Source organism: Stenella coeruleoalba, assembly GCF_951394435.1.
Source record: "Stenella coeruleoalba genome assembly, chromosome: 9".
In the NCBI taxonomy this organism is placed as follows: Eukaryota; Metazoa; Chordata; class Mammalia; order Artiodactyla; family Delphinidae; genus Stenella; species Stenella coeruleoalba.
Genome location: NC_137155.1, coordinates 61,593,175 through 61,606,647, shown reverse-complemented (window position 1 = coordinate 61,606,647; position 13,473 = coordinate 61,593,175). Strand labels below are relative to the sequence as shown.

General features: G+C 38.8%; 1 protein-coding gene across 5 annotated transcripts in view; it reads right to left on the bottom strand.

Moving 5' to 3' along the window:
- The window catches only part of BBS9 (Bardet-Biedl syndrome 9), a 614,322-nt gene that overhangs the window by 594,052 nt on the left and 6,797 nt on the right, over window positions 1-13,473 (bottom strand). For all 5 annotated transcript variants that reach the window (XR_013829928.1, XR_013829929.1, XR_013829930.1 and 2 more), the window contains 2 exons: window positions 7,067-7,217; window positions 3,856-3,920 (listed from right to left, as the gene is read on the bottom strand). Coding sequence is in view for 1 of the 5 variants with exons in the window: in XM_079932453.1 (XP_079788579.1) it covers window positions 3,856-3,920; window positions 7,067-7,217 (216 nt within the window). In the remaining 4 variants the exon portion in view is untranslated. The remainder of the gene's footprint in view (window positions 1-3,855; window positions 3,921-7,066; window positions 7,218-13,473) is intronic.

The following is a 13,473-nucleotide window of genomic DNA, read 5'->3' as shown; positions in this document are numbered from 1 at the left end:
GAAGGTGGAGGGTTGAAAGAGAAAAACTAACAGGCAAGGATTTCTTGGAGGACAACCACTTCTACTCAGATCTATGCCCCTGAAAATGCTAACGACCAAAATACTAACATACCAATAGAGTAAAAAAACAAAGAGAAAGACTCAAATTTGCCAGCTAACCCTGATAGGAGATGAAAGCTTTCTGGAACCTAAATGGTAGTAAAATCAGTAAGGTCCAGAGAAACTGGTGGTAATCACAACCATACCAGCCACACGGGCAAAAGCAAAAAAAAAAACTAAAAACATAACTCACAGCATTGACCTAAGGACAGTTCTAGCCTCTAAGAAACCAGAAAAAAAAAAAAAAATCCAAGAAACTTTTGGTTTGTCCCTACTGAAATTCCAAATTTCATTCTGCACCTAAAACCAGATGGACCCCTCCGAGTAAGGAATGCACTTATGCATGCCTGCTAGCCAAAAGGTCAGTGAACACAAGGGTCAGCAGTCAATATTTAAACACACTTCCATGAAATGACATTAGAATTTATGTCTTGAAAAAGCTGCAAATGCATTGGTAAGTTTTTAAATTTCAGGTGATAGCACTTTAAAATGTAATAGTGCACCTATGGAGAACAAAAGACAATTTATCTTCCTTCAATACTAACTTGGAATAAAGGTAGTACCTGAAAATCTAAAAATTCTGATAACTTGTTTTCTACAGAAGCATTGATGACATAAGATTAAAATTACTTACAAAGGTTTTGTCCTTGAATATACAGACTGAATACAGTAAATGTATATCTATAATAATAGTCTATATATAGCTAAAGTTAATATAAAGTTTCATCAATTAGAAAGTAAATGGATATTAGAACATTTATGCTGATGGTCTTATTTAAACAAGATGTAATTTAAACAAAATAATTCTCTGGACAATCAAAGGTCACCTTGAACACAGGTTTTGGTGTAATTTTACATAACTGCTGAGAAATCTAATGATGTTAAATGAAATAAAAGCCATTACAGAGTAAGTTAAAAGGTTCATTGTATTAAATAACCAAATTAGATTATATAACCCTGTCAAAAGTAAAGAGACATCTTTTTGCCCTCTCACGGCAAATATTAAAATTCTATAAATATGTCAAATGCTTAGTAAGTACAAAATTTTTGGAAAAGAATATTTAAAAGAACATAATCAGTATGGCTTAAGCTCACACATCTGTAACCATTTACTCAGAAACTGAGGCCCATCAGGAAGGAATTTGAGATGCCATGTGATGCTTTTCCTTTACCAGAGTATGATAAGATGGGCTAAGTTCAGGTCAGCAAGACCCTGCTGTTTCTCTATATTAAGCCTGCATTTAATGACATATCACCCCCCCCAAAAAAAAAACGTCAGCACACTAGTCTCTGATTATTAAGAGTTGTTTGCTATATCCCGGAGGTCTCCTCTAATTTGCCTCAAATATTTTTTAGGAACACTTTAGCGCATAAAAGAAAACAAAAAACATTTGGGGAGGGGGCAGTCAGGGTTAAGGATGTCAAGTTCAGCTAACACTTTTCATCTGCTGACACCAGTGGTTTCACTTAAACTAGAAAGTGTTTATGCTTCCCCTGTTATAGTAAAAGCTAGGTAAAAGTTCAGTCTGGTACCTCAAGAAACATATTCAAGAGAACAAAAACATTAACTTCTCTGCTTCTCAATTTAAGCCAAGCCAGGAAAAATATACGAATTGTCAGGCTACGAATATCATAGGAAGCTGAAGAAATGAGAGACAGAGAAGGAAAATGAGGTGGAGTGTAAGGGAATGTAGTTTGGACAACTCCTCATCCCCAGAGAATACAAAGCTTGTAAATGAATAGAAAGAATAAAAGAGCAATAAAATCGCCATTCCTGTGACAAATAACTTTCATTTTCAACACTAAGTTGAAGGACGATACCAATGTCCCATAAACAAGTTGTGACCAAACATGCCAGTTTCTTTCACTAGCCTTTTTTGATAAACACACGTTTCATCCCTAGCCTATGCCCTACACCCCAGTGGAGCTCTATAGACTTCTGGCTTTCTGAGCCATCATTCAAACGGGACCAGAGAAGGCCAAGAGTCTAACCTAATTTCTAGATTTTAGGATGTGTCCCTCTCCTGCCCTCTTAGAGCCCCCATGGAGCCTCTAGAAGGGACCAGTACCCCAAGCAGTATTCAAGAGTTACTGTGGGCAAGTTCTCCTCCTCCATACCTGTTAATAAAATATCACTCGAAGTTAACAGGCTTATGATGGAAAACAGAGGAACAACTAGATGCCTGCAATAAAGTAGCCTATATCATACCTTCTCCATTTACTCTGGAACACTAAATATCTGCCCTACCACTAGGAGGAACAACATCTTTTACCATGAAACCAATAAGAGTATTTAGCAATGACAGTAAGAGGTACTTTACCAGGCCTCTGATATAGAGTGGAAATGGAAAAGAAAATGATAGTGGTAACAGGGAAGGAAAAGAAGAAAGAAGAAAATAACATACAGAGAGTAATAAATAGCCACTACCAATTGCCTCAGCATTACCTAGAAATAAGTTCATTCATTCATTCAACAAGTATGCCTACCACACACCATATATCAAGGCTGCCTTCAAAATCTAATAGATCTTTGCCCCAAAAAGAGATGGCCTAAGAATATCCACTCTGGAACTTCCCTGGTGGTGCAGTGGTTGGGAATCCGCCTGCCAATGCAGGGGACATGGGTTCGAGCCCTGGTCGGGGAGGATCCCACATGCTACAGGGCAACTAAGCTCGTGCACCACAACTACTGAGCCTGCGCGCTAGAGCCCGCAAGCCACAACTACTGAGCCCACGCACCACAACTACTGAAGCCCCTGCATAGAGCCTGTGCTCCGCAACAAGAGAAGCCACCACAATGGGAATCCACGCACCGCAACAAAGAGCAGACCCCGCGCACCACAACTGGAGAAAGCCCACACACAGCAACGAAGACCAAAGCAGCCAAAAATAAAATAAATAAATTTATTTAAAAAAAATATATCCAGCTCAGTGACAGTAAATATGAATCATGACTCAAATTGAAAGCAAAATACAGAGAAAGCCCAAATCAAGAAAATGAGTGTGAGAAATCCAAATCCTAGAAGCTAATATTTACAGCAAATTCCAAGAGTATCTTTTGTATAAGCAATAGGTCCACAGACACTCAGCTTTATTGTATCCGTTAAAAGATTCCCCCATATTGCACGTCATAAAAATAACTGTCAACTTGGACTAAAATTTATCTAATAACTGAAACAAAATTTGTAAGTTACCTTTTCATATTTAATAAGGGCCAAAATGCTGAAACCAAAACGCAATTAACTTTCATACTTGTACCCACAGTACCATGTCAGGGAATGAAACCTAATTAAGTCTCAAATAAATGCCTTAAGGTCTGGTTGAGTAAAGACAGCCAAAAGCCAAGAAATTGGAACTGTAAAGGGAAATACTTGAGGTTCACCAAAGAAAATGTACTTTAAACCACCATGACTCAGCATGTAATGAATTTTGCTGTTGCTGTTGAACATTTCTTAAGACTCAAGTGTCCTAAGTACCCAGAATTGGCCTCTATTAGTCATAGGCAATCCTGCACACAATTCCTCAGAGGAAGGAGATTCCAAGGAACCCTCTACAGTGATAGAAATTTAAGTATGCATGGAAATAGCAGACCAAGAAAATGTAATAGCCTTTGTACCTGAAAGAATAAATGAACAATGGGAAAATGCTAACCGAGATAAGAAAACCTTCAACTGAGTCAATATTAACTATTCTTACATAATATTAAGAAGTCCAGATTTTAGTACAAATTCTACATTAGAAAAAAATGTTTCTTACCTGAGACAGAGTAGACACACAGTTTCCTAGAATGCAACACAGCCAAATGAAGCATTTCAGTACCTCTGAAAAACAGGGAAAGTTTTAAAAGTTTAAATACTAGCTTCAGATGTAACCCAAAAAATGACAAAATGATTTTAAAATGAGATTTTAACCATAACCTATCATGAGTGAACTAAATAATTCACTAGATAACATTCAAAGCTAAAAAATAAATTGAACAACAAGCAACCAGTTTGGCAATATCAGAGGCCCAAGGACTCTGCCTCAAGGAGCTGCCTTCACACTGAAGCCAAGGGAGTCTCCCAGCAAAAGTCATATCAGAGGCGTCTTCAGGAGTGCTCTCCCACAATAAGGAGATCCACGTGGGACTTCCCTGGCAGTTCAGTGGTTAAGACTTCGTGTTTCCACTGCAGTGGGTGTGGGTACGATCCCTGGTTAGGGAACTAAGATCCCGCAAGCCACAGGGTGTGTGTGGAGGGGGAGGCCCACGCTCTGGTCCTGGCTTGAGCAAGTCACTTACACTCTCTAAGCCTATTTCCCCTTTTGGAAAATAAGAGGTTTAAATTAAATGAAATAAAAATCATGTGAAAGCACCTTGTAAAGTATAAAGCACTACAGAATGGCAAAAGGCATATATCACATGGAGGTCTGAAGTTATACTAAAGGTATTGAAAATATTTCAGTTTGGTCTAAATCTCCAATAGAAATAAACAGCCACTGTCACCACTACACTCCAGCCCCTATCAAGTGGTTTCCAGAGACAAGGCACAATCTAGAAATCCCAAATTCAAAGTCTTCAAGGGTCAAGTCAGAAGATATAAGTGAATAAAGGGTGTAAATGGCTGTGATCAATTGGAGACTAGGGCCAGACTAAAGGAGGCAACGACTACTCAGCTCTGGGCTTGTGGCCAGATCTCCACATTCTTTTTCAAGAAAAGCCAGAATGCAGGGATTTTATGTGAAAATTTCTCGTTCCTAAATGTTGGCAATTCGTTTAAATTTAAAACTAATCTGAAAGCAGGCCTCAGATGTTCGACCCCTGATGCAAACTCTGTTCTAAACTGAAAGAACTATAATTGAAGTCTGAAGACCCGGATTGGGATCTTGTCTCGGCACTTTGATATTTCTGTGATCATTTAATCTTTCAGAGTGTGAGTTTCTCATTTATAAAACAAGAATTATATTAGATAATACCTGCAAAACATTGTTACAGTGAATATATACTCACCAACTCACTCTACTACCAGAAAATGAAAATATACACAACTATCACATAATCAAGACCGCCTTCAAAGATTTTTATATGTACCCTGTAATACTCAAAACAATTTTTCCATCATGCACAGCAAAAGGACATGATGTCATGGAAAGACAGTAAATAATGGAGTCAGACAGACCTGGGCCTGAATGCTGGCTGTGTAACCTAAAGCTCTGAGCTCTAGCCAGTTTCCTTATCTCTAAAGGCAGATCACATCTTACAGATAAGATTAATGAGATAGTACTAGTCAATTAATACTAGTACAGTATCATTAATGTTCACCTCCTCCCTTCCAACAAGTGATCGCATAGGTGAAAGCCACACTACTGTGTAGAATGATTGTGACAGCATTCCACTTTTTAAAAAATGAAAAGGTAAAAATGCGTTTTAGAGGCAAGAATTCTTTTGTCTCCTTACTTTATAAATCCATCATGTTTAATATGTGCTAGGTACACAGTGGGCACCTAATCATCATCAGCTTTTAGATGGAGTAGATATATACCAGCCATGTCAATCATAAAATCCTGATCCAGCCTGTCACAGGGCATAAAAGTCCCATCTCATGTCCTGGCCTATAGCATCCACGAAGCAGCTTCCCATCAGAATGAATCGTGTTACCAGAAGAGGGTTAATGCTCAGGAGCAGTCTTTCAGGTTTTTCAAGTAGGAGTCAGGGCCCTGAACAAGTGGAACCTGGGGCCAACAAATCACGATGTGCAACTGGAGTGAGCCAAAATCCAGAGCTCAGGGCACTCCCAGACTTAAGACAGCAAAAGGGCGCTCAAAAAGAGAAGGTACGGGAAAACAAGGCCACCTCTGTCTACATAACACTTCACAATAGATACTTTTATAAATGATTAAGAAATACAGGCTTGGGCTTCCCTGGTGGCGCAGTGGTTGAGAGTCCGCCTGCCGATGCAGGGGACACGGGTTCGTGCCCCGGTCTGGGAAGATCCCACATTCTGCGGAGCGGCTGGGCCCGTGAGCCATGGCCGCTGAGCCTGCGCGTCCGGAGCCTGTGCTCCGCAACGGGAGAGGCCACAACAGTGAGAGGCCCGCATACCGCAAAAAAAAAAAAAAAAAAAAAAAAAAAAAGAAATACAGGCTTAATTTTAAGAAAATTCATGTATGAAAATAAGATAAAATCAGCAATATCATCAGTAAATAAAAAGCAGATGTATTACACAAAATGCAAAATAATAAACAGTGTTCTAAAATAAATTAGGTTTAAAAATAACGTAATTTGAACCAAAGACTTACTTTGTGGGGTGAGCTGTCTTCCTTTAAGAAACTAAGGACCTCTCTACCCCAAATAAGTAATTTGTTTCAAAGCTTCAAAGTTATGCACCAAATCACATAACTGCTATGATGTCTAATTTTTTTAAACAGTTTGTTTAAAACTGGACAATTGGGGGCTTCCCTGGTGGTTGAGAGTCCGTCTGCCAATGCAGGGGACATGGGTTCGTGCCCCGGTCCAGGAAGATCCCACATGCCGTGGAGCGGCTAGGCCCGTGAGACATGGCTGCTGAGCCTGTGCATCCAGAGCCTGTGCTCCGCAACGGGAGAGGCCACAACAGTGAGAGGCCCACATACCGCAAAAAAAAAAAAAAAAAAAAAAGGACAATTAGTGCTTTAAGTGGTGAATACTTTCTATTTCTTTGTCTGGTTATTTTTCAAAAGCTTATCTCTTTTCCTTTAAGCTTCTGACACATCAGGCATCTTAGGTCTGTTGCTATAAAAAAGTCCTAAATTATTCTATCTTAAATGTACAGGTTTCCAAATTTTAAAATGTTCAGTACATGAGGACCACCTAGGTGACAATATACAGGAAATATATTTAATTCATAGATAGTCTTTTTTTTTTTTGAAGCATCCACAAAAGTGACATAGTAAGGGATTGACATACTCCAAGTATTAAGATAAAACACCAGAATTGGTGGGCTATACTTACGAAACAAACTTTCCTACTTCCACTTGCAGTATTGGATCTCGTAGATGCACTTCTAGAAGCAAATCTTCAGCTTGAGCTCCATCTCCTGTTTTTACAGGATGAGGATTAAAGATCCTTAGGTATCCCATAAAGCTACCCACAATCACTTTATCTGTAAAGAGATTTTTTTTTAAAGATATAGAAAGAAAAAAACATTAGCAACAAAAATTTTTTAGAAATAAAATTTCCACTGTCTAAAAGAAAAATCTAAAAATTAAAAGAATCCAGTTTTGCTTCATATACAAAAACCAATCTGCCAATAGAATATGTAATTAAAGTGAACTTATCTTAATAACACATAACTTTTCAAAAATAGCTTTACATCACCAATATTCAAATGTACTAACATATTACATTTTTCTTAAGCCTTGATTTGGGGTCGTAGCCATAATTTAACACAGTCAAAGCACGCCCTTTTAACAAAGGACCATTATCAGGTTGTAAGCTGATTTCGCCATAGAGTGTCAACTCTACACCTGGTTTTGGCTGTTGAAAACACCGTATTAACTCAGTGTAAAAACACTGAGTCCTCATTAGACAGAGTGCTCTGATTTACAATTTCTAGCCTTGGGTACAAAAGGAGGAAATGGTAGGATAGGTATTATGGGTTGAACTGTGTCCCCCAAAAAGATATATGTTGAAGTCCTAACCCCCCAGTACCTGTGACTTTATTTGGAAACAGGGTCTTTGCAGATGTAATCAAGTTATGATGAGGTCACACTCAATTAGGTAAGTGATAGGACTCAATTAGTATCCTTATAAGAAGAGAAAACAGAGACAGGAGTGGGGAGAGGAGAATGCCATGTGAAGACATAGAGACAAGCAAGGAGAAGATGATCATGTGACCTCGGAGGCGGAGATTGGAGTGATACATCTACAAGCCAAAGAATGCCTGGCACTATCAGAAACTGAAAGAGGCCAAAAAGGATCCTGGAGGCTTCAGAGGTAGCATAGTCCTGCCAACACCTTGATTTGGACTTCCAGTCTCCAGAACTGTGACAGAATAAATATGTTGTTTTATGCCAGCCAATTTGTGGTACTTTGTTATGGCATTCCTAGGAAACTAATACTTCGGGTTGTTTGAAATCCCTGGATTAGTAGAATACATTGACTTCTTTTCTATCAGCTTAAAAGAAGGCGTTCTACACATTTATTGAGAGTTTATTAGGTGCCAGGCAATGGTCTAAGTAGCTTATATATACTAACTCATTAAATCCTCATAATAACCCTATGAGAGAGGTACTATCCTAGGAATTTCAATCCTGAATAGAGACACACATGTCATTAAGAATCTGGTGCTACTATTCAAAATACCCAAGACAAGGAAACAACCTAAATGTTCATCAACAGATGAATGGATAAAGAAGATGTGGTACATATATACAATGGACTACTACTTAGCCGTAAAAAAGAATGGATTAATGCCATCTGCAGCAACATGGATGGACCTAGAGATTATCATACTAAGTGAAGACAAATACCATATGATATCACTGATATGTGGAATATAAGATATGACACAAATGAACGTATTTACAAAACAAACAGACTTGTGGTTGCCAAGGGGGAGGAGGAATGGGGGAGGGGTGAATTGGGAGTTTAGGACTAGCAGATGCAAACTATTATATATAGAATGGATAAACAACAAGGTCCTACTCTATAGCACAGGGAACAGTATTCAATACCCTGTGATAAACCATAATGGAAAAGAATATGAAAAAGAATGTATATATATATATATATACACACACATACATACACATATATACACACATATATATACATATATACATAGCTGAATCACTTTGCTGTACAGCAGAAATTAACACAACATTGTAAATCAACTATACTTCAATTAAAAAAAAGAAATGAATCTGGTGCTAGGTGATCCGATGGCAGCCTCAGAGGTCTACAAGGTCTCTGGAAACATACTGGTTCCTATCTCTGACTAAGGCTTGGCCAAATGAACTCTTCCTGCATTCAGGAGAGCTATGTCACTCTCATTCCAATCTCTCTTTTATTTGCATTTATCATAATTGTTTCCTGTCACTTTGTGGCAAAAAAATAAAATAAGATGTTAATTGATATACAGATTAGCACCAGTGAATAAACTACAGACACCAATTCCTGCAGGGATATTTGGAAATTGGTTGTTGAGCTAAGTTGGGGCACAAAGCATTAAAACTCCTGTTCATATTCTAGGTGGGTTTATGTAGCATTGTACACAGTGACAGAACAGTTAAACAAGTTAACACCTCCAAGCATCTGGAACACTGTGCCCATTGCAGGGGACACTCTAGTGAACTGAACAGCTGCTGCCAAATGAACAGGAAGGAGGAGTGCCAAACCATACACAAGATGGCTTTTTCTAAGGGCACTGGAAAATTTAAAGTCAGAGAATGATAGGTTTAAATCTCAAAATTCTCATCTCAGGGTAAAGAATAAAACTCAGGGTCTTTGGGAGCCTACAGAATTTCTTACCTCTTTTAGCAGGGGGCTTAACCCCTAAGAATCTAGTTCAGGGATTAACTCTATAGGTTTTCAATTGCAGTGACAAACGAGTTCACAGTCTCTCCAGGTTTCTTGCATAAAAGTAAAGACATTGATCAGAAGGAATGGGACTCAACTTCAACAAAGCCCTATCCTCAGGGGTAAGAGGAAACCAGGATGGCCAAGTCCACGTGGTGACAATTGAACCCCTAGAATTAAAATGTGTATGTATGATTATTAAAATAGACAGCGGGACTATTATAGTAACCAGATCTCAGGTAACAGTCTAACTATCACAGATTACAAGCTATAATTAATTAATATGGGATCCCCAGGGATGGAACAAACAGGCAACGCATTAAGGCCCTTTGTCCCAGTGATTCATTTCTTTTTATTATTGAGTAGTATTTAATTGTAACAACGTACTCTAGTGTGTTTATCAAATTAAGGCCTTTTCTGAAGTCTAAAACCAAAAGTAATCCAGGTCTATGGAAAAGAGGACTAACTCAAGCCACCATATTAGACAGTCATGGCATAGCACTGATCCCCATACTTAAGTCAATTTATAGACTGAGTCACTTGAACAAAGACAAGGTTATGTATAGACTGCTGTAACACCACCCATGCCTAATATGAAGTTTCCTCAGATTCTTCCCTATTGGACCAGTAGTCATTTATCCAAGTGTACTGAGGAAAAGTATATACCCAACCTTTATGAGAACACTTGAATATTGGCTCTAAATTACTGCTAATTCTGGAAGCCCAGGAAGATACTGTTGTTGCCAATTATGGAGACCCCATGATAAATGAACTTCCTAACCTATGATTTCTCACCCAGCATCTGAGAGCTTAAAGGAAATGTATTTCCATGGAAAACGGTAGAGTATCCACTTGGTTCTCTAACATGCAGAGTGAGGGATATTATATTGAAAGGACTATATGGAAGCCAATGGAACTCCATCTCTCCAACAGGGAGAAAATCAAAATCAATACCACTCCTAAGCCTGATTTGGGGTGGTTTCCAAAATTTAATTCCAAAACACTTAACTTTGTAATATGTGATCATTCCTATCAAAGTCCTGTTTAATAACCAGATTTGCTGATATCAAAGTCTAATTAATGGGTCTTATAGAGTTGATCAGTATAACTTAAATGGTAACTCTGAATTCTTCTGTTATTCCACAAATTATTTTTTCTTGGAGCCAACTAATACATCCCATCTGCTTGAGTACAGTTCTAAAGCTTAGTAATGCATTTTCTCCTTTCCAATGCACAGAGACCAACAGAAATGATTGGCTTTCACCTGACAGGAGCAGGAGTATACCTTTACATGTACGCCCACAATCCAATCTGCAGGAACCAGGACTACCTCACCATCTCATAAAGGCTGAATGGGGCTGAAAGAAATATGAGTGAAACCCAGGGATCCCCATGGGCCCTTCCTGTACTGTCTGGATCAGTAGTAAATGGAATTACTATAATCCTCTTTAGGCAAGCATCAGTGTTCTAGATCCCCCAGGAATGAAGAGGCCTAGACCACAGCCAGGTGACCAGTTGCAAAACAAAAGGATGTAGCTCCCAACATGACTTCTTCAAGTTGCCACACAATTTTTCCTGCTCCTTCATCTTAACTTTTGAGTTTTTCATTCTCTTCTCCTTTTCCTCAACTATTATATATTAGGTTGTGAACACGGATTGTATGTACCAATTATTCTAGAGGAAGCAGAATATTGGAACATGATCATGACCAAATGACAAACGAAAGGTGTAACACCCAGAGATCCTAGATTTGAAGAGCCAGAGCTCCCTGAAGGAGCCTCTGAAGCAGCAGGTGCATGCACTTATCTCCCATGGCAGATGGGTAAGAATATGTGTATGTTCAGTTGTACAAGGGAGAGTTGCCCCATGTAAGGTATAAATGCTGAGAAGCTAAAAGATAAATATAAGAACTATTTTCTAGTCTGCCTTATATAATGTGTTTTTAACTCTGATTCTTGTAATAAACACTCCCTCCAGGTTATATGTTAGCATGTAATCTAAGCTGAACCATTCAGATTCTTTCAAGATTAATGAGGAATCCTTCTTCTATGAATCAAGTAAGCTTCACCTAAAGCAATTTCAAGATGCCTAATACTATCCTTTCACTCTCGGATCACTTCAGAGAAAGTAGGGAATCAACTGGCATTATTGTCTCAACTTCCCAAACTGACCTGCAAACCTCTCTTCATCTATGTCCATTCTTACCTTCTTACCTTCTATCACAGTGAAAAAAATTCTCAAACCTGTTTAAAGTTAACCCTTCCATCTGCGTACTTGATCCCACCTCCAACTGTCTTCTCTGGATCCCTGCTTTATCAATTATATCCTCTATGCTACACACTGAATTTTTCCCATTTCTTTTTACCCTACACTGTCCCCAGTCATCATTCTCCCTTCTTCCCTTCACAGCTCTTCCTTTAAAGGGCCATAAACACTCAGTTTTCCCCACCTCTAGCTCCTTCACTCTCTGCAAATCTAGATTTTGTTACCATTGTGTCCATTCATCCACCCTCACCAAGGATACTAACAAACCACTTGCTGCAAAACAATATGGAAATTTAAAAATCAGTCTTCACGTCACTAAATCTTGCCTCCCAGGTATCAGCCTAACTGGTTCTCCTGCCTCTCTGCCTGCCCTTCTCAGAATCTATTACTGACTACCTGTCCCAAAGCTCCTCCCTTAATGCTCATATTCTCCAGGTTACGGTCCTAAGGTTCCTTCCCTCTTGTTCCATCTTCTCTCTCAGTGTATTTGCACCCATTCCCAGGGCTTCAAATACAACCAGCGTACTGCTCACTCCCAAATCTCTACCTCGATTCTGCCTACCAGACACTTCTGTTTCAAACAGAGCATGTCCGAAGCTGCTCTCACTAAACTTGCACTCCATAAGATCAACAGTAATAATTCTTAAACTTTAGTGTGCCACCATTCAACTTTGCAGCTTGTCAAAATGCAGATACCTAAGCCCCCGTCCAATCCATCTACCCCCCAGAGAATATGATCTTAGAAGATCTTGTACATCTGGGATAGAAAATCTTCATATATAATAATCACCCCATGATGTAGGTGGTCTAGGCTTTGAGAAATAATGATCAGTGGTTTTTTTCTATGTGGAACACACACACACAGAGAATGATTTTTGTATAGCATGCTTGGGAAAACAGAGGAAGCTGCTCACAGCTGGATGTAAATAGGGGGGATGAAACATCTCAGCATATTGGTAACCCACTGGTGGCACCCCAGTGAGGAGCTCTAATAGAAATGATGAGGGAACACTATGTTATTCAGATAATCAGTAAGTATAGTTTCCAACCAAGTTGAGCTTTAAATAGTTTGGGCAGAGGTGGGTTTGAAATTGTTTCTCTCTGGCAGGTATTTTTGTGGTATGACTCTTCTGTGCTACCAAATTATAGGGGAATCATAAATTTTAACAAACAGTTGGGCAGGAGGCAGGGTTGATAATCTTTGAAGAACAGCTCAGGACACCTTATGAATAGAAGACCTTCGCCTCTCCTATCAGTAGAAGGGCAGGGCCCAGAGTTTCCTTAGAAACAGTTTAGTAGGTGCTCAGAACAGTTTAGTGCCTCCCACTCTTCTTTGCCAATATAATTTTCTCCTTTCACTTTATCCCCCAAATTCTACTGTTTTCATTATAGGCAAGATAAATAGAATAAAGAAAAATATAAGGGGACAATGTTTATATACAATGAACAAAAGAAAAATTATTATAATAAGTTTTCTTTTTAAGAGGCCAGTGACTATCTGAATTACAAAAAAAAAGCTCATGACTATAAATCACTCAAACCAAATATAAATTTCAAGTAGCAATAATACAGAA